Genomic DNA, 21,385 nt, shown 5'->3' on the forward strand with positions numbered 1-21,385 from the left:
GCTGAGCAGCTTCTGTTGTCCCTGTTCTGTGGTGTCTCTCCAACATGCACGGATGTGACAAAAATGTGCACAACTGTGACAAAAACATCCAGGAATGAGAAAAAGAAAACATGTTTGAAAGAGACAAAACCCTTCACAACTATGACAAAAACATGCAAGAATAGGAATATATATACATGAATGAGACAAAAGCATCCGTGAATGAGAAAAAATGTGACTGAATGAAGCGCAAATGTCTATGAATGAGACAAAAATGTGCATAAAAGAGAAAAAATGTGAATGAATGAGACACATTTGTTTAAATGTAACAAAAATGTGCAGTAACGAGAAACATTTACGTGAATGAGACAAAAATGTACAGTATTGAGACAAAAACGGGCATGAATGAGACAAGAACGAGCACGAGTGAGACAAAAACGGGCATGAGTGAGGAAAAAAACGGCCATTAGTGAGACAAAAACGGGTGTAAGTGAGACAAAAACAGGTGTGAGTGAGACAAAAACGGGCATGAATAAGACAAAAAAGGGCACGAGCGAGACAAAAACAGCCGTTAGTGAGACAGAAATGGGCATGAATGAGACAAAAACGGGCATGAGTGAGACAAAAACGGCCATTGGTTAGACAAAAACGGGTGTAAGTTAGACAAAAACGGGTGTAAGTTAGACAAAAACAGGTGTGAGTGAGACAAAAACGGGCATGAATGAGACAAAAACGAGCACGAGTGAGACAAAAATGGCAATTAGTGAGACAAAAACGGGCACGATTTAGACAAAAACAGCCATTAGTGAGACATAAATGGGCATGAATGAGACAAAAACAAGCATTAATTGAGACAAAAACAGCCATTAGTGAGACAAAAACGGCCATTGGTTAGACAAAAACAGGTGTGAGTGAGACAAAAACGGGCATAAATGAGTCAAAAATGGACATGAATGAGACAAAAACGAGCACGAGTGAGACAAAAACAGCCATTAATGAGACAGAAATGGGCATGGATGAGACAAAAACAGGCATGAGTGAGACAAAAACAGCCACTAGTGAGACAAAAACAGGTGTGAGTGAGACAAAAACGGGCATGAATGAGACAAAAATCGGCATGAATGAGACAAAAACGAGTACGAGTGAGACAAAAATGGCAATTAGTGAGACAAAAACGGGCACGAGTAAGACAAAAACAGCCATTAGTGAGACAGAAATGGGGATGAATGAGACAAAAACGGGCATGAGTGAGACAAAAACGGCCATTGGTTAGACAAAAACGGGTGTGAGTGAGACAAAAACAGGTGTGAGTGAGACAAAAACGGGCATGAATGAGAAAAAAATGGGCATGAATGAGACAAAAACGAGCACGAGTGAGACAAAAACAGCCATTAGTGAGGCAGAAATGGGCATGAATGAGACAAAAACAGGCAGTAATTAAATTAAATGAGGAATAAAAAGCACTAAACAGGCATTAATTGAGACAAAAATGGGCATGAATTAGACTAAAGTGGGCACGAGACTAAAACAGACATAAATTAGATGAAACCGTGCATGACTGAGAAAAAAATGTAACTGAATCAGATGAATACTTGGACAATTGGGCGGAAAACTTGCATAGATGTGACACCATATGCACCAATGTGACAAAAACATGCACAGATGAGACAGAAACTTGCTTTGGGTTACTAGTCATGTTTGTGACTCAATGGCCTTAAGAAAAAAAAAGTCTTTCTTCTGACCTCGGACCCGGATTCTGTCTCGTCTACATTCTCATGCCCTGCAGCGTCTGTACTTCATTCCATCCTGTGCTTTAAATTTAAAACAACTTTTGTTGCAGTAGCTTGCAGCCATAAGTCTACCACCTCTCGTCTCATGGGGAAGTGCCTTGGAGACTAAATGTCAGGCAGCTTAAAAAAAATTCTCACGGTGAAAAAACTTAATCGCAATGATTTTTAGTAACGAGCCGCCTAGTGGTCATTTGATGAGCTAATCTGTCTCCAGTTAGATGTCTTTTGAAAATATTTCCGAACAAGAAGTCAAGGATTTGGCTTTGTGGCTAACAGCTTTCATACCGGATAGGCCGCTCTGGCGCACAGCGCCCCCTGCTGAGTTGCACAATCTTATCAATACATCAATCTCAGGTGCATTTACCCTCAGCTAACGGACGCCATGTCGTTTGTTGTAGAAACTTTTTTTGAAGAATTTATTCCAAAAAACTCCTGTCACATGACCGACCAGCTGATTGATGTGCACCAAATGAACCCATCTGATCAGATCTGCTGCAGATGTCTGGTTCTGTGTGGTCTGCTTACAGCTCTGTTGCTTTATATTTCCACTCTTCAGCACCACCTGTTGACTGTCACCTCCCTCAGTTGTTGATGGACTAAGTTATTGTGTACCTGAGGCTGTTTGTTGACAAACAGTTGAGCGGATGAAGCTGCATTTGGGGGAGGAGCAGCTCCAGTCTCCTCTAAGATCAGTGCTGTGTTCAGGAGTATTTTTAGCTACAGGCAGGTGAGCCGCTAATCCGACGTGGTGTTTGAGGAACGAAAGAGCTGCGCGGTTTTTCCAGCTTCATCCTGCTTTGTTTGGCTTTTTATAGCGCACAGAGCCGTGCTGCTTAGCTCGGGGGAAGTCGGGATTATGCAGGGAGGGCTTTCCCTGGTCCAGAGGAGGGGTTGAAAGCTGGAGGAGGGAGGAGAGGAGCGAGAAGCTGCGCTGCGTTCGAGCTCTGTTCTCCAACACAGGCAGACTGGAGGTTCGGGAATGTGCACGACTGCTGTTGGGATTTTAGCTCAAGAATGTCAGGTGTTTCGCTGTAAGCGGGTCTGAAGTGGAGCTTCTCTTCGTCTTCTGATCAGGTACAGCTCCTCGCGGTCTTTGTTTCCTCCCTGGTTTCCCTCACTTCATGTTTCCGATCGCCTCCTCTGGTGTCAAAGTTTCTCCTCGTTGCCTCGCTCTTTGTGGAGTTTATGAGCGTTTTGCTCTGGGTGTGTGGAAAATAAACGTCTGGGAGGATGGTGGTTTGTTTCTTTGACCCTTTAGCGTCTGTTTTATTTTTATTTTTTAAACCAAAGTTTTCTTAAGAAAGGTAATTCAGATAGATCAGGTTTGAGTGGATCTTTAGTAACTTCGTTAGAACCTTTATCTGACCTAATGAAGCTGCTCTGTGACTCTTCTAACTGGATGTGATAACTTCAGACGGCAGTAGAATAATTGAACAATTCCATAGAATTTGAAAAGTTTTATGGATCTGACCAACTGAACTTGATTTGTTCGAAGCCACACTTGTTGATCATCTCACAGACATTTAAACCGACGAAGAATCTGAAGCTTCTGTCCTCAGAATCCAGAAAAGGATGAGCGGAGTATCAGAGATGTGATGATGACAGAAGGGAGACGGCAAAGAGGAGGATGGAGGAAAGCAGAAGGAGAAAAACAAGGAGAGAAGGAGCAGCTCGCAGGGGTTGTGTAACGCCTCCTCGTCTTGCTGCTGATGGAGGAGCAGCAGCAGGAGGAAGAGGCGGAGGGGGAAAAACCATGAGACCTTTTTAAAGCTGACATGAATAGATTCTCCAAAATAAGATAATTGATTACTGATGAAAGATGATTGAATTTCCAGGATTAAAGATGGATTTCTATCGCAGCGCCTCACTGGCAGCTTGATTGATTACAATCAAGAACCCCACAGAACCTGAGGGAAGTTTGAAAGCTTCATCTGGTAATAGCCAAGAAGTCTGAGACAATTAGCATAAGCTGAAACCTCCGAATCCCTGCAAAACACTGAAACAGTGTCATGACGCTGCGACTGAGTCTCTATCATCTCTGCTCCCTTGTTGTTGAGATGAGGAGGAGGAGGAGCAGAGTTGAGCAGCATCTCTCCGCTGTTTCAGTAACATGACCGGTGACCTCATGCCCCCCCCCCTGATGGTTATTTCCTGAGCGGCTCGCTGTGCTCAGCCTTAGAAGCTGCAGATCTAATTAAGACTCGTCAGTTTTCCTGGAAGGCTCGGCGGCCGCGGCGAGGGCGGCACCGTGTCCAGAGTCAGAGCAGCAGCTGGAAAAGACCCGCAGAATTCTTGCAAGCGTGCGTCATGCTTCCACATGCATGCTGCCGGCAGACGTGTTTCTGCAAACACGACCCGCGCTGCAGCAGACCTGGAGGTGAAGCCACAATAAAACGGCAGCGTTATGATGGAAACGCTCAAAAGACACTCTTACTACCTGTAACTCCCAAACAATAGCCTCTGTGTAAGTCCAGTCTCATTTCACTCATTCATTGACCCCTTCATGAACTCCTTTAGGCCTGAAACACAGCAGATACAAATCCTGATAAACACTAAGCAATCAAACACAATCAAAGTTAGCTCTAGTGTGGCACATTGTTGTTTGCCGCATTTAATTTCAGCGTCAGTGTCAATATGATTTTCCTGAATCATAAATAGAAGAATTGATCCAAGTTTGCCTTTTTATTTCCTAAATTACAGTTTTTTACATTTATTTTTATTTTGTCATTTTCTTGGTTTAACTCTACAGAAAAGCTGCTTCCTAACTGCATAAAGGTTGGGATCTTTAAGTTTTGTTTAGGGCTGGGTATCGATAATAATTTCCTAAAACGATTCGATTCGATTCAAAAGAGCCTGGATCGATTCATTTATTTATTTATTTTTATTATTTTGACCCTCTCAATTCAATTTTGTGTTGAGACAGTTTGCACATGTAGACACATTTGTTTAGAAATACATTAATAATAATTATTACATAAATATATATATATGTACATGCGTTAGCATTAGCCATCCTATGGAAAATTCAATGAAACGTTAGCATTTAGCTAGCGGACTTTAGCTTTATATGCTAAATCAATTAGATTTATGAATTGATTATTGATCTGCTAAGTTTAAATAGATTCGATTTTTATCAACCCAGGCATAGTTTTATAATGGTTATAAAAAGCATTATCCTAATTTAACTTCATATCTTTTGTATAAAATTTAAGTTTGACAAAAGATGACAAAAGATTTGCTGATTTGCTGCAAATGACTTCCAACATATAGTGTTGGCATTATTTAGTATCATAATAATGTCAAAATTGTCTTTGTTGTTTCCTAAAGCTTGTTATGACTTTGTGTAGCCACCAGGTGTCTCTAATTTTTCTTGTTTATTGTTCGACTGAAGCTTTGAATTCAAATATTTTTTTTCCAGAAGTCGGCTTTTAGTCAGATATTTTGGCCACTCCTAACTTTTGTTTTTTGTTCAAACAATTTTGACCTTGTGGATGTTATGCTGATTTTGATCTAGTTTTTACTTGAGTATAAAAATACTTGACTACTTTGTAAGTTGGTGTTCAGTCATGCGGTTCTGACCGGTGATGAGGAAGCCTCAGTCCAGGGGAGTAAAGCTGAACGAGTGAGGGATGACTGTGTCACTGAGCCCTGATTAACCTGATTGAGATAACCAGCTCAGTCCAGGCTGCTTCTTCACAGTGAGGCAACAGCTTCACAATAATGCTGGATTTGACCAAATATTCTTCTGTCTTTTCTTAACATAAAACCTAAAAAAATAAATAAAAAATAGCATTTCTAAGCATAGAAAACTGTGTTCTTTTCATTTTTATAGAATTTCTTATTTATTTTTAATGCTTTTAACCAAAAACTGAGTTTATTCTGTCACAATTTATTATTCGTCCAATTATCAATCACTTAGGATCAAAACATCTTCTAAATGACAATGTAAATTTAATAAAAATGGTAATTTGACAAAGTAATCTGATTACAATTCAACATAATAAGTTTATTAATCTATTTTAGTTTTAAACAAAAAAAATACTTTGAAGGAAAATTGATCAACAGATTAAAAAAATTGTTATATTCACAATTTAAAACAATAATAACCCACTCACTTTAAGTTTAAAGTCGGTTGTGACTAAATCATCAGAATTTCCCATCATGACTGAGCTGAACCACAGAAGACCAACTTCCTTTCTACAGGCCTGAAGCCTCAACTGCTTCATTAAAAAAGGTTGGAACAATTCCAAGTTGACCTGCTGTGCTCTTACTCCTAAACTCCCTGGAGTTCCCTGGAGAACTGAATGAAGCCGTCCCTGTTATTTTTATCACGCCTCATGTAAACACCGCAGCTGCTCTCCGTCCACAGCGCTTTTCACCAGATCAGCAAACTTCACGAGGATGCAGACTTTCCTGTACTTGATGACATCATCAGGAAAGGATTGCCTAATTCCCGCCTCATGTCCTCTGTGTCCCGGTCCCAAACAAACAAACAGCAACTGCCTGTTTTTCTGCATTTGGTGGCCAATCCCAGCCGACCGCACGGATCAGGAGGCGGGCCTTGAAGGGACAGGAAGTCAGGCGGAGGTATTTCAGGATGAGGGAGGCGACGGTTTGTGGGAAACACTGCAGCTTTGATCAGTGAGGCGTGCAGAGGTCTTGTAGACCCCCCCCCCTTCCAATAATGCAGTAGGATGTTTACTTGCAGGAGACGGGACGCCTTGAAGGATGAGCAAGTTTGTTGTTTTTTAAAGAAGAAAACTTTTTTTTCGGCTTAAAAATGTGACTTTACTGCAAACAGGACGGATCAAGAAGAAAGTGATCTCAGAGCCACCAACGCAACAAAACTCGTCTAAACTGCTGTGGTTCAGGCGCCACTTCTGCAAAAACTGAAACATCAACAACTCTTGCCCTGCCGAGCCGGGAGCTGCATTCCTCCCCAGCGACAGAGGGAGGGGAGCTGGGAGGAGGAGGATCCCCTGTAGGTGCCGGAGCCGGTTTTAGTGACGTCAACTTGGGCGGCTCCCCCCCCCGCCTGTCCTGGGCTTACAGGAATTCCCCTCCTCGTCACACTGTTCTGAGGAAACCGCAGGCAGAGCCACAGCTGATGGGGCGGAAGCACACACGCCGCTGCCGGTGCCAACACGCTCCTCTCTGCCGAGTTCCCACTGCCGACCCGGGAGAAACACAGAGAGGGCCGTTCTGCTTTCATGCCCCCTCTTTTCCAGCTGACTCAGGTGTAAACCTAACAAAGACAGTCTGTGAGCTGTCAGTCAGCCTAGCGTGACGGGTACCGGAGCGAAGGGGCGATTGGGGCGTCGGGGTTGTGCGTTCTGACGAGGCTGCAGGACTCCGGCTGATCTGTAAGTCCTGGCTGTCATCCACACCTCTTTCAAGACCTCTCTTCTCATTTTTGGAAAACCTGAAAACGTAGATTGCTCTGGACTTTCAGTTTGATGATGGATCAGTCGTGCTGCTCATAAATTTGTTACAATCCTTCTTTTCTCTGCTCTGCCTGTTGTCTTCACGGGCTCAGTCTCACCAATTCACTTTCCTTTGACTTTTTATTTTATTTTTATTTTTTTGCTTTTTGTTCGACCAGAAACTTTCTTCTGGTTCTGCTGGTTGCCTGGCAACTGCTTCAGGAGATAAAACTCAGTGGCGGTCATGAACTGTAACTTTAATCAGCGTGTTTTTGTGTTGATCTTGTGGTTTTGTTGAGCTCACAGCTGCACTCTTAGCGCTCCTCTCTGTCTTTTTTGTGAATCCAACTGATTATTCTGACAACAAGCGGATTATTACAGATTGTTTGACTTTCTAAAAGCAAAATTGCTTCAACAAATGCTACATTTGTTATAAAATCACAGTTTAGCTTTAAAAAATTAAAATGTTTGTTCCTTATTTTTTTGCATGGCAACCACAGTTAAAATTCAGAAAACATTTCCTAAAGATTCCCAAAAGTATCTATTCAGTTGATCAAAGTAAGACAGGATTTTCTCTCTGTAAATATTATTCATTTTATCCTCTTTTTCACTATTAAAGTTCAATACCGATTCTTCTTTGACGATTACATTCATCAGCTGATGTCTACGACTTCTTCCATAGCATTTTTCCTTATTATATCTTTTCTGGAAACTTTGGGGAGTATGGCTGGAATAATTCCATGGATTCTAATCAATGGAAATGCAAATTATTTCTCCACTTCACAAGATGACTAAAGACTGAAAGGAATAAAACCAGCTGGGACATTAATACAGCTTCTCATGTTAGGACACTGTAGTTAATCTCTGATCAGGATAGAAAAAAATCAGGATAAATAGCTATTCCCACTAATCCTCACTCTTGTAAACCTTTAGATTGTAAAATGGACCCATACTGACCTGTACCTGTTGGAGGCCCCCATCAGTTTAGGTCATTGAAAAATGTAACACAGCGGCTGGGGCGGAGCCACTTGATGATTGTCAGAAAGTGATGAGAACATTTCCAACGTTTGAAAGCATTCGAGTTTTTGTGGTTTCCAGTGTTCTATTATGGTCGCAACAACAACATGACCCGGTGGAACTGCAAACGTTCCTCGCCATCTTTTGGCAACAGTGTGATACAGGGTGAGCTAGCGGCACACTCGTGGTCTACACCACGCATGAGCCATGAAAACAAACTGCTCAGTGGAAGAGATGCTTAACTGAGTGGAAATGCTCGCCAGAATTAAACTGAACCATACTTTACCACTCCTTGCCGGACCGCTCAGTGGAAACAGGGTTAAGAGGACCATCAGGAACTTTGAATCAGACCAGGAGTAATCTGGATCAGTTCAAGACTAAACTTCTCAGTGTGAAATTCACAAACATTATTATAAATTTATTGATTCACTCCTTTCTTATTTTGATGTAATTTTCCTTTTTCAAACAAGTTTCTTTCCGTTTTTGTCCTGACTGTGAAATTTTCCTGGTTTTCCATGTTTTCTCTTCACTCTTGTGCTATGCTTTACATTGGAAATAGGGTCACCTGGAATTTTATATATTTTTTTATGTTCACTGGTGTCCATGGCAGACATGAAATCCTGTCCGTCTTTGTTATGGGAGGGATTACACATCAATATAAGGGTGGCGTCATCTAGACCCCACAAGATATCAAAGGGGTTAAACCAAACTGGAGTTGGATCAGCTAACCCAAACCGGCAGCAGGATCAGTTTTATTAAGGACTTTTATAATCCAGCCATCTTTTAGCTTTTTCTGCCAGCAGATGTGATTATTTCACCAAAAATGTTATTTTCAAGGTAATTTTTATCCTCTTGTTCTGACAAATGTGAAATTGTAGTCATTTATATATTAGCTAATTAGATTAATATTTAGAATGTGGTGCCATCTTGTGGCACAAACTGGGAATTGCAATCAAATGACCACCTAACACAAGGGGTGATACAATTGTAAGTAAGGAGTAAAACGTCAATAATTTATACACGAAAATAGCAAACAAGAAAATATAATGTACTGGAAGTAACAACAAAAGATTGTGCTTTTATGGCTCATTGACAACTTGAAATGCAATAAAAAACAAACAAACAAAAAAAAAACCCTGAATGTTAAATATTTTAAAGGCCACACGCCACTAAAATAATTTAATCCAATTTATAGATTTACCCAGAAAACAGTAAAGAATCAGGAGGATTTGGACTTAGAGAAGCAGGAAAACTCCACAGCATCCATTTAAACAGAAGAAACTCAGATAGGAGTTTCTCATGCCTGAATTTAATGTGTAAATAGCCAGCCCGCTGTAACCCCCCCACACTTCCTCTTGTGTGTCAGCTGACTGTGCTGCATGAGTGTTTTTCGCCCTGAGGCGAAGGAACCTCGCTTCCTGTCCCACAAGGCCGATCAGATCTCAGTAAAGAGGAACTCGAAATGCTGACTTCATACAGTTTTATGACCTGCTGGGTTTCACTTCCAGATTTTTGCCTTCAGCTAAAAACAAGCTTTGGGGGGGCGAGTGGGTTCAGTGATGATGATCCCATCCAAAAACAGGAACGAGAGCACTAAACTAAAATCACTTTATTTTTTGCATTGAGGACTTGAAACAGTGTTTTGCAGAAACTTGAACTGAGAATCGCTCGGCAGATCCTTCAGTGCTGCATGCTTCGGTTTTTACATTTGCATATGTTTTACAAAGAAATGAAAAAGGGGAAGTCATTTTCTCTGAAGGGATGAGCAGCAGTTCAAGCAAAGAAATGTCAGAGTCTGAAGTAAGTTTTGTAGCCAGGATTGTTGGTTTGGATCTGAGGATCATGAGACTCGGTGAACTAAAGCCTTTCCTGCTGGGACGTGGTTTCCAGACTCCAGTTGTTTGTTTGGTAGTATTTTTTTCTTTTTTTACACTTAAAGACCTAAAAAAAATCAGAAAAAATTCCACAGAGTTTATTAATAGTTCTGGATATCGGCTTGTTTTCACATTGATTTAGATTTAACATGTTCTTTTTAGGCTTAACAAATAAAATAATACAGTAATTTCTATACAAAGATAGAAATTACTTTAAACAAACACGTTTTGTTGTGTTTTTATTTCATTGAATAGGATAAACAGGTTGTTTTTGTGTTGCGTTCAGGTGTTGCTGCTCCTACTTTCATCACTGCTTTGACTTGTTTTGATTGATTTCTCGCTGTGACGTTCGTCTTCGGGTAGAGGGAGGTTTGAGTCAATCAGCTCCTCCATAAAACTTCTGATGATCACTTCTGGTGTGGATAATGAGGGAGACAATAAAGGAGCTCCTCTCTGTAGGGTTGAGGTTGTTATTGGTGGACGTTGACGCTGCTCCCTCCCTGGTCTGTAGCAGTGGTTAGGTGGTTCTGCACTAACGTGTCCGCTTACAGAAGGACACTCAGAGGGATTCCTTGCGGTTTGAAGGAATCCCTTCCAGGAAAAGGGCTTGCTCAGAAGTAAACAGAGCTCTCCTCTCTGCTCCTCGCCTTTCGCTGGGAAGCAGCTCCCTCCTCGACTGCTGGCAGGAAGCCTTTGTTTGGCAGAGCAGGGGTGGCGGAGCGTTATGTAATCACCGGTGGGCTGCAGAGCGAATACGAGGGGGGGACGTGCCTGTAGTAACACTGAATGTCATAATCCACTGACCTCCTCTGCCTGCTCCATGCATGAGGTCCACTCAGCATCTCCTGCAGACGCAACAGGCCATTTTGAACCAAGTCTAAAACCACATTAGCCCCCACTCCTCCCTCTGTAGGCAGCAGACACAGTGAACAGGAATGACAAGCATCGCGTCCCATACAGAGCACAGAAAGAGCCCCCACCTGCTGCTCCTGAAAGGTCTGGAGTCTGATCCCCTCCACCTCAGCAGGAGCATCCGCTGACTAAAACCCTGCTGTTATCTCTGCTGCGGCCGGGCTCCATCCCCCTGCTGACTTCTGCTCTTTTGTTGCAGATAAAATCGAGGAGGCACAGAAGCAGCTGACAGAGCCCAAAGCTTCTCAGAAAGGTGAGACATCGTCTGGTCTTTCCTTCATTTGTGTCGCTGTCAGCTCTACAAATTAAACCTCATCTTATAAACTGATAACACCCTGGATTTTGTGTCTATATTATTAACAGTGTGTAGCTCCAAAGTCCCCAATCCTGTTCTTATATATCCACCTCCTGTCCCCTTAAACACCCCCTTTGCATCTTCCTCTCCTTTTTCTTTGGTCTAAAATTTAAAGTCTCACTCCGATCTCTTGTCTATTTTAAAACTTTAATTATGAATATGCAATTTTTAGCTTACATTTTTGAAAATTGTGTTGTTTTTTTAAGACATATTTTCTGCAGAGCAGCAGTAGTTCATTAGAGTTGTGGGCGGAACTATTGGCACAGAGCAACCTCATCCCCCCATCCCCCCGTTCTCCTCACCCTTCCTGAGAGCTCGGCGCGGGAAACTTACCAAGGAGCTTCTTTGTCACAGAATGATACACTTTTTTTTTTCTAAAACTGCATTTTTTTGTATGATCTTGATTCAAAAGGATTCAATAAAGAAATACCAGTTTAAGCTTAATTTTCTTTACATATGTACTCCATCGTTAGAAAAATACCACAAGAACATGTTAAACACTCGATTTTCATCTGAGTTGGCCTTTAAAAGTTGCATTAAAAACTACTATAACTTAACATATAATAACTTTTGCTATAATCTCAACACAGTTCGCTTAATTGTTTGTGAGCACAGAATGAAGCAGCCAAAGTTGACAACCAGTTTTTGGAGTCAAATAAACATAGTTTTGGTTAGGACTCCCATGTATGGGTCAGCATTTTTTTTTTTAATCTGTTAAAACGGTTTCAATCCTTTTGTTCCTTTCCAGAAGCCTCTGCTCAAGGAGTCAGTCAAGAGAGGTCTGTTCTGTTGATTTTTGTAGTTTAAAAAAATTGCTTAAAGTTACAGTTTTATGATTGGAACAATGTCAATTTTAAAGTGTTGACTTCCAGATGTCTCATTGGTGGATAACAATCTAAGATTTTCACAATTTACTATGCTTTAAAAAGTTATATTATTAATAGATACTTTCTTTTTTTATATATATCTTTTTTTTTATATATTTGGAAAGCCATCAGATAGATAAAATGCAATGAAATGAAAATAAAAAAAAAAACCTTTACAGTGAGCAGTTACAGTCAAACTTTCTTAAGCAGTAGATGCTCTCTAAGAAGTCTAATTTACAAATCAGATAAGAAATGCTGCTTCATTTTGGTTTTGCTCACAAAGATCATTTGAGTAAAAATGTGTTTTTGATCTTTGTTCATGTTCTTCTCCACAGCTGTGGACAACACAAAGGGCCTGAAGAGGAAGAAGATTGTTGTGGAGAGTCAAAAACTTCCAAAGTCCCCAGTGAAGAAGCCGCTGCAGTCATGTGAGCCCGGAGCGCACGCATCACCTTCCAAGGAAACCACACCATCCTCGTCCAGTCCCTCACACAAGCCTCCATCGTCATCCGGCAAGAAGGAAGAACCACAGCATGTTGAACCAGCTGCCGCATCCCCGAATGAGGGGTCACGGCCCTCTGATGCTGAGGGGGTGAAGAAAGAGAGCACGTCCTCCCAGCCATCACTACAAGAGCCGTCAGACTGCAAGGAGGCTAAAGAGTCTCCACCAGAAGACAGCAAATCCCCAAAGGGCAGCTTTGAGGGGGGTTCTTACAGCAGCAGTGCTCCTTTGGATGTCCTTCTGAAGGCCATGGAGCCGGACTTTAGCACTTTGGCAGACAGGAACCCCTCCGTTTTAGCCACAGGCATCAGCAAATCAACGGCATCTCTTCAAACGCAGCTCAGTGGAGACGTGACGGCGCTGCCAGCTGTCAGTGTTGCTCTCCAGACCCAACCTTCCCAAATGCAGACATACTACATCGACAAACAAGGCAACTTCTTCGGCATTGCAGCTGCGCTTCAGGGAGCCATGCATCCTTCAACACAGGGTACCGCCCCGCTCACCACACCCCATTTACTGCCCATTTCATCCAACGAGAAGCAAGGCTTGCACATGAACTTCAGCAGTGGGCCGTCTGCTGTAAGTCACACCGCTGCTCCCTCAGGTCCCAGCGCTTTGCCACAAAGTCAACCGCCAGTTGTTCACGCATGCCAGTCCCTCTCTGCCAGCGTCCCCAGCACCATTCAGGTCCCAGTCACGCCTGGCAGCAGCCACGTGCAAATGACCACCGTCATGAACTTTGGTGGTGAGCAGACATCTAAGGATCAAAAGCCCAAAAAGCCAGGAAAGTACGTCTGCGAATACTGCCAACGGGCGTGTGCAAAACCCAGCGTGCTTCTCAAGCACATCAGATCTCACACGGGAGAGAGACCATATCCTTGTGTCACCTGTGGCTTTTCCTTCAAAACCAAAAGCAACTTGTACAAGCACAAGAAGTCTCACGCACACGCTATAAAGCTGGGAATGATCTCCCGGTCTGAATCAGGAGGCGGGTCTTTGTCTACGGAATCTGACAAAGCTGTTGGAGCACATTCAGAGGCTGAGGAGAGCGGGGACAGTGATGAAGAAGGCAGTGCTGTAGACCTGGAACCTGAGTCTTTGCAGAGCGATATAGCTCCATTATCTGATGGCAGTTTACAGAGTGCTTGTATTGCATCAGTGGAGACAGACATATCCATCAAATCCTCCCCAGGTCGAAGGGCCCATGAGCCCAAAGTCCCCACTGCACTCCCAAAAGTTGTTGTGTACCCAGTTAATGTGTCGCCTCTGAGGGCAGACAGTCCAAGAGTGGCTGGCGCTGCACCTGAACAAGCTGCTGCACAGCGTCAGCGAGAGTTTCAGACCACCAGACCCAACGTCACAGTCCTGTCGTCTCTGAAAGAGGTGGATGGCACAAGTGCTTCCTTGGACGCAGTGAGCGAGGACGAAGAGCAGCAGTGCAAGTCTCCTCTGCTGGGGGGTCATGGTCAGCTTCAACGGCAACAAGCGACCGACTTCTCCCAGCAGCAGCAGCCCAAATGTCTGCTCAGTCCTCGCAGTTTGGGAAGCACAGACTCCGGCTACTTCTCTCGCTCTGAAAGTGCTGACCAGGCCATGAGCCCCCCCAGCCCCTTTGTAAAGATAACTCCACCAGTAGATGTTGACATTACCAAAAGCGCTCCTCTCATTATCCCTCCTGTGGTCCCCACAGTGATGCATGTAGCAGCTGACCAGAGAATGCCACCAAGCGATAAAGTTATACGATCCCCGCTAGAACCAAATGCCCGCTCTCTGGAAGAGCGCATCTCAAAGCTCATCTCGGACAATGAGGCAGTGGTGGACAACAAAAAACTGGACAGTGTAAAGCCGCGGAGGACTTCTCTGTCTAGAAGAGGCAGCATTGATTCCCCCAGATCATACATTTTTAAAGACTCATTTCAGTTTGATCTGAAGCCAATTGGAAGGAGATCCAGTTCCAGCTCGGATATCCCCAAGTCCCCGTTTACTCCCACAGACAAGTCAAAGCATGTCTTCCTCTTATCAGTCCCTAATCAATACCCACCAATGGACTGTCTGCCAATCACAAGGAGCAACTCAATGCCCACAACACCCGGACACTCGGTTCCCCCGCCCAGCATCCATCCAGTGCCTCACCCTCTGAGGGTCTGTCAGTCCTTTGATGAAAAGATTAGTTCCTTGAATGACGAGGTGTTCTCGTCAGTCCCACCAACCCCAAATCCCGCAATACACTCTCGCACTTTGGTCAGGCAAAAAGCCGTGGACGACTTTTCAACAGGCGAAGGGCACAACCTGGTGACCGTTCGCTCAATGGATGAAGGCTACCATGGGCCGAGCAGCCTGGTGGAGCAGATGCAGAGGAGCAGATCGTTTGAACACGGGCAGGACCGAACCAGGAGGCCTCAGCAGAACAAAGGCACCATGTATGAGTGTGAGACTTGTCGAAATCGGTATAGGAAGTTAGAGAATTTTGAAACCCACAAGAAATTCTACTGCTCAGAGCTTCATGGCCCCAAGAACAAGCCTTTACCTGTGAAAGAACCAGAAGAAGACGTTTTTCATGTCAACACGCAGCAGCACATACCAAGCGGCACTGGCGCACTAGACCAACAGACGTCAATCAGAAAGAGAAGGAAAATGAAAAGTGTTGGTGATGAAGATGATCAGTCTCCAACTGACACCACTCCACCATGTTTAGTTGGTTTTGAGACCACAACAGCTCTGGCAAACAAGACTTTCTCTCAGCCTGGGCTCATAGTGGACATGCAACCCAACATCCAATCAAAGCCTCCTCAGATCCAGCTTGTAGCTCGAGGTATGAACACGGCAGAGTCCAGACTCTCCCCCATTCAAGAGATGAACATCAGTGGTGCTGCTAAAGGAGACCTTCAGAGGCAAGGCAGCGGTACATCCGTCATTAGACACACCAATTCTCTGAGCCGACCCAACTCGTTTGAGACTGAGTCCCTTGATAGAGTATCTCCTTCTGATGTTGTGGAGAAAGATCAAATGAAAAGTCCGCACAAAGATAGATCTACAGGGGTCTCAACCGATGCCTATCTGGAAAAATCTTTCAAACCTACAAGTGATGATTACAGAAAACATGGGAGGGAGTATAGCAGCGATAGTACGAGTGGTGCAAGCTCCACCCCAGTCCATCAGTCTCGTCTTGTGCGCCAAAGCAACATCCTGGTTCCTGAGATCCTGGTCACAGAGGACTCCGATAGGGAGCATGAACCTCACGCCAGTGAGCCGGCAGACAAGCCGGCAGATCAGTTCAACTGGCCCCAGAGAAGCGAGAGTCTGTCCAAGTTACCAGCTGAGAAGCTCCCCCCTAAGAAGAAGAGAATCCGTCTGGCTCAAATGGACCAGTCATCAGGCGAGTCCAGTTTTGAGTCCAGCTTCTCGCGAAGCCTCAGCAGGGACAGCAGCCTTTCTCGAGGCTCCAGCATCTCTGCCTCCTTTGACAGAGACGAGACAATTCGATCCGAGAGTCCATCCAGAGGAGAAGGTAAAACTCCAGAACCTCAGAGTCTACCAGCGGCCCTCAACACCCTCGGGGTGCCGGGAATGATGAGGCGTGCCGCGTCTGAGCAGATTACTTGCACTCAGCCATCAGTGGAGATTTCTTGTGATTATCGAAGCAAGTCTTTTGACTGCGGCAACGTGTCTCCAAGGCGATGTCTGTCGCCCGTTGGCCAGCCCAAGACTGGGTATGTTGCACAGGTACCACTGATTGAAAGAAGGCGGGGGCCGCTCGTTCGGCAGATGTCCCTAAAAATTGGCCCAGAGAGTCAGCAGCCTGTTCGGAAACCTGCCACCACCACTTTAGACAAAGCTCTGATCGCTAACGTCAGCTCCCTCGGTCAGTACAGATCCCAGCAAATTAACATCGTCAGCAGGCGCGCCCCAGCAGCGTCTGCTATCCTAAACGCAGCAGAGCCACCGCTACAACACCACGAGCAACTGGTACAAAGCATTAATCTGGGAAGCCCCACCCAGCAGCAACAAGTCCATGGTCTGCCTCACCCCTGGTACCAAACGGCAAAGGTCCAGTTCAGTCAGAAGGTACAACAAACTCTCAGCCAGACATCATTTTGTGGTGAAAATCTTCAACAAAAACAATCTGACTTTGAGGAAAATAAAAGCTTTGTGCCCAAATACCAGCTCCAGTGTCCCAGCCAAACCTTTTCCTACCTTACACAAGGGGCTCAGATCGCTTTGCCAATTTTAACCATTCCAATTGCCAATCCCATCCTGAGCATTTCCAAGTCCTCAGACATCATCCAGAATGTCTTCGTTGCCAGTCAGCAGGCGTCTGATGTGAAGACCCAGACTGTTGTCTTTTCGAGTAAGCAGCAGAGGGAGCCGTTGGAGCAGAGCCAAGCGAGCACTGCCTCTTTGCCACAGATCCTGATCACCCATGAGCAGATGCACCCATCCTCTTCTCAGTCCGTTAAGCACTGCCAGCTGTCCACTCCGAGCGCAGAGGTCCCACAGGACCGGACTCGAAGTCCAGCAGTTCCTGCCCCGCATTCAGCAGCAGACCACTCTTCCCTGGGCTCTCTGCACTGCATGCAGAAACTAGCCTCAGTGACGTTGTGCCCACAGCAGGAACCCACTGCGTCCAGCAAACGCATGCTGTCACCAGCCAACAGTTTGGACATCTACATGGAAAAGCACCAGAAACGTGCCAAGGACGAGCATGGCGCGGCCTGCTTGACGGATGGCAGGTCAGCTGGATACCTTAACTCAAAGATGTCCGAGGTGTCGCGCCAGAGGAAGCTAATGCTGGTGAGGCAGGTGTGTACAACTGAACCGGCAGACAGTCCCATTGAGACAGAGGCCCCGCCCCTTCCTGATGTCAAACCTAATGAGGAGAAGGAGTCTGAGGCTGATGATGGGGTCAAGCCCATGTCTCCTGATGCAGTAGGACTCGAAAAAAGCGGGACAACGGAGGTGAAAGGTCCAGTCCTAAACACTACACAAAGTGGTCAGGCCACCTCCCTCCCTCCTGATAACAACCTGAAGCCCCAGGAGAAACCAGAGGAGCAGAGGTGGACCCCAGCCAAATCCCTTATACGGCCTTCCAGCTTCCACGCTGGCCAGGTGAAACTGACCACGTCTGTGTCAGCCGTAAACACCAAGGAAGCCCACCGGCTGTCCTTCCCCAGCCTAAAGACCACCACCACCTTCACATGGTGCTTCCTGATGAAGAGGAAGCCTCTTCACGTGCAGCAGAAAGACCTGAGAACCTCAGCATATGCTGCCTGGACCGTCAGCACAGACAACTCCAACCCCCTCGGGTTGCCCACCAAGGTGGTCATGTCTCTGTTTGACTCCAAGCACAGCTCCAAAAAGATCCACTACACCTCCGCCATAAGGACCGGCTGGAAGTCAGACATCCTGTCCTTCTCGGGCAAGCTGAAGGACGTCATGCTAAAAGTAAGTCTCTGCACAACTGAATGAAATCATCCTATCAAAATCCCCCCTTTAATCTGCCAATATGGATAACTTAGATTTTATATAGATTATAGATTTTTCTGTTATAATATTGAATTGATTTGAATTTGATTATTGCACAACTCAACTTACAATTTATGGTTCAATTAAATATTGATTTAATATTCAAATTTCAATTTAAATACAATTATGTTTAGTTTTTAAAAACAGTTTTTATATAAACTGAAGAAAAATAAAACTTTCACTAAATAAACAACACGTTCTTACATTGAAAATATGAACCGAAGGCAGTAATTGTCTAAAAACACAACATTTTCATTAATTTGATTTACCAATATTCATCATTTCCATCTCAATTATACTACTTTTTTAAATTTTCCTTTTGGACAACTGTATTTCCTGGTCTTCTTTTTTTCTTAATCAGGCTCTCAAACTCCCAACTTATGGGCAATTTCCTGCCTCCGCCCCTTAAATAACAAGTCCCTCAATTAAATAAAATGTTATAAGTAAATATATAATTTAATTGCTCATCTGAAGAATAAACAGGAGAACAGGAAAAATAGTGTTTAAAAATGGGAGAGCTGGAAGATGTTAGCGGCCACAGCTTTTTGTTGATTTGATTAGGAAAACAAAAACATAAAGTTGCATACATGTTTTTCAGAATGAACGTGAAACACCACATCTGTGTTTTGGAGTTAGGAAAATAAGAGCATGAGTGGAAGTGCCGTCATGTGTCTCAGCAGGAAGAGGGCCAATTTCCCTCATTTCACAGCTCATAAACTCCGTTAACCATAAGAGTGGAATGAAAGGAAACTATTGTCAGGTTTACAGTGCTTAAAGTCAAGTTTTCCAAAATATAAGCTGAGCCAAACATTGATGAGGCCTCCAGATCATTTGAATTGGAGGTTCTGGGTTTAAAGGGGTTTTTGTCTGTAATGTCAAGAGTCCAAAATGGTTAAGCTTTGCGTCTACACAGTGAATCAATGAGTTCCTCTTTCTGCAGATGCCAGCATCCCAGAAGTCCGTGTCAGCTGAAGCCAGAAGCAAACCCCAACCAGAAGCTCAGACCAGCCATGATTCGGAGAAGGACGGGTCGGTGTTGTCCGAGCCGCGCCGCGTCAAGATATTTGACGGCGGGTAAGCGTCCATTGAAGTGGTGGATGGTTGTTTGGGGGTGTTTCCACGTCCTCACAGGTTCCCTGAAAACCCCACAGGTTCAAGTCCAATGAGGAGTATGTGTACGTGCGCGGGCGAGGGCGGGGCAAGTACATCTGTGAGGAGTGCGGGATCCGCTGCAAGAAGCCCAGCATGCTGCGCAAACACATCCGCACCCACTCGGACGTGCGGCCGTTCCACTGCGTCCACTGCAACTTCTCCTTCAAGACTAAAGGTCAGCAGGGGGTTCTGTCTCTAATCTCTTCAATTATGTTTTTGAAGTTTTTTTTTTCAATTTAAAGTAGTAAAAATGTGATTTTTTTTTTTTAAATTACCAGCAAGATTTTTTGATAGTGGAAAACTACAACTGCTTGTCAGATGATAACATCTTGCCAATAAATAAAATATATTGGTCTTTTTTATTATAAAACGTGATTCTATCATCAAAATGTCATTTTTTTATTTGCTAAAGTTTTCCTTATCAGTGTTCCCTCGCTACATGGTGGTTCATTTTTCACAGTCTCGCTGATTTGCCAATTTTTTTTAATTTTTTTTTTTGTGCAATTTTGCTCATTTCTAACAGCGCATTACGTTCTGGATCCTGATTGGCTGTAGTTCTTGTCAATCAATCCCTTCCATGGCATGTTTTGTTCGAGTTACATAATTTTTTCTCAAGATCACATCTTTGTTTTTGTTCTATAACACTGGACTTATTTTCATAGGTTTGAGCTTTTAGAGTTTTAAAAAACAATAATTAAAATGTTCATGTTTGTTTGAGAAAAGTGTATGTAGTGAGGGGCGTTACAGCCTTTTTCAATTATTTTTAGAACAAAACCCCCACTGCAAGCAAGGGAACACTGTACATCAGAAAATAGTGAGAATAAAAAAATAATTAATAATTGAGTTATTTAAGTTAGTAGTGGTGGTCAGTTAGTAAAGATCCTCCAAAGATTCTTCGAGCGTCATCGTCCACGCCCTCCTTCCTCCTGGCGATGCATTTCCTCTGCAGAAACCTAAAGTTCGTTTCCCTCAAAAGCTCCAAGTGTTGGTCTCTCATACGAGCGCACTCTGTGAAACTAAAAATGTTTCTGCAGCCTCCCCAAGACGTAATGATTCAGTGTTCTGTATTGAACTTGGCCTCCCACGCGCCTCTGCAGAGCCGCTCTGGGTGTCAGCAGCCCACATTCATTTAAAAATGTCTTCATCAGTTACTCACCTTTGCAGCTTTCCCAGAGAGCGCTTGCTCTTACGTAAAGCGCTTCGGTCGGAGCTCTGCCCACATGTGAGTCCTCTTGTTTGCAGGGAACCTCACCAAGCACATGAAGTCCAAGGCCCACAGGAAGAAGTGCATGGAGATGGGGGTGCCTGAGGGGGCCATGGAGGATCAGGATGCGGAGGACTCCGGTACGACCGTCCGCACTGAACCCACAAGCATGCTTCTGCGGAGCTGGGTTCATTCGTTTCACGTCCGAGTGCTTCGTTTGTTGATTGTTTCTGTGCACGTTCTGCCGCGAAAGGCCAATCGCCAAACTCTTTCCTCGGTGCAATAACAAGCGAGCGGCGCCGCGCACATGTGGGTGGCAGGCGCTGAGTTTACAAAGAGGAAATTGCTGCATCTAATTTTAGAAGAACGGAGTGAGAGAGGAGTGGAGTTTGTTTTTCCCTCCTCCGCCTGTGATGCAGCTCGCAGGGAGAGGGCGTTGGGGGGGGCTCTGCTGCTGCAGCACACATTGTCCCTGAATGCTCTCCTGCTGTGAGGAGGGAAGTGTGGGAGATGAAACTGTTCGTCCTGCTGTCTGATTTCACTCAGCGATGCAGACAAACCCACCACTCAAAGTTGGTAGTGTATATAGAAAACTGGACTGAGCGAGTGTGATGTCATCTTAGGAAAATTACTTACTTCCAATAAAACTAATGTTTTATTGCAGTTTAAAAAAAATCACGATTTTCACCGCACGAGGCCTTTAAATTTTCTGTACATACACTTCATGAAAAAATAAGTTTATCTTTGGGTTTCCTCCTGCAGGAGACCGAAGTCAGCTGAGCGGCGCA

At 44.2% G+C, this 21,385-nt stretch overlaps 1 protein-coding gene across 1 annotated transcript in view; it reads left to right on the forward strand.

Moving 5' to 3' along the window:
* The window catches only part of hivep1 (HIVEP zinc finger 1), a 42,612-nt gene that overhangs the window by 18,975 nt on the left and 2,252 nt on the right, over positions 1–21,385 (forward strand). Inside the window, exons 3-7 of the mRNA XM_024295423.2 lie at positions 11,195–11,248; positions 12,552–18,160; positions 19,182–19,315; positions 19,393–19,568; positions 20,636–20,737. Coding sequence (XP_024151191.1) covers positions 11,195–11,248; positions 12,552–18,160; positions 19,182–19,315; positions 19,393–19,568; positions 20,636–20,737 — 6,075 coding nt within the window. The remainder of the gene's footprint in view (positions 1–11,194; positions 11,249–12,551; positions 18,161–19,181; positions 19,316–19,392; positions 19,569–20,635; positions 20,738–21,385) is intronic.

The sequence above is a fragment of the Oryzias melastigma genome, linkage group LG11, assembly GCF_002922805.2.
Source record: "Oryzias melastigma strain HK-1 linkage group LG11, ASM292280v2, whole genome shotgun sequence".
In the NCBI taxonomy this organism is placed as follows: Eukaryota; Metazoa; Chordata; class Actinopteri; order Beloniformes; family Adrianichthyidae; genus Oryzias; species Oryzias melastigma.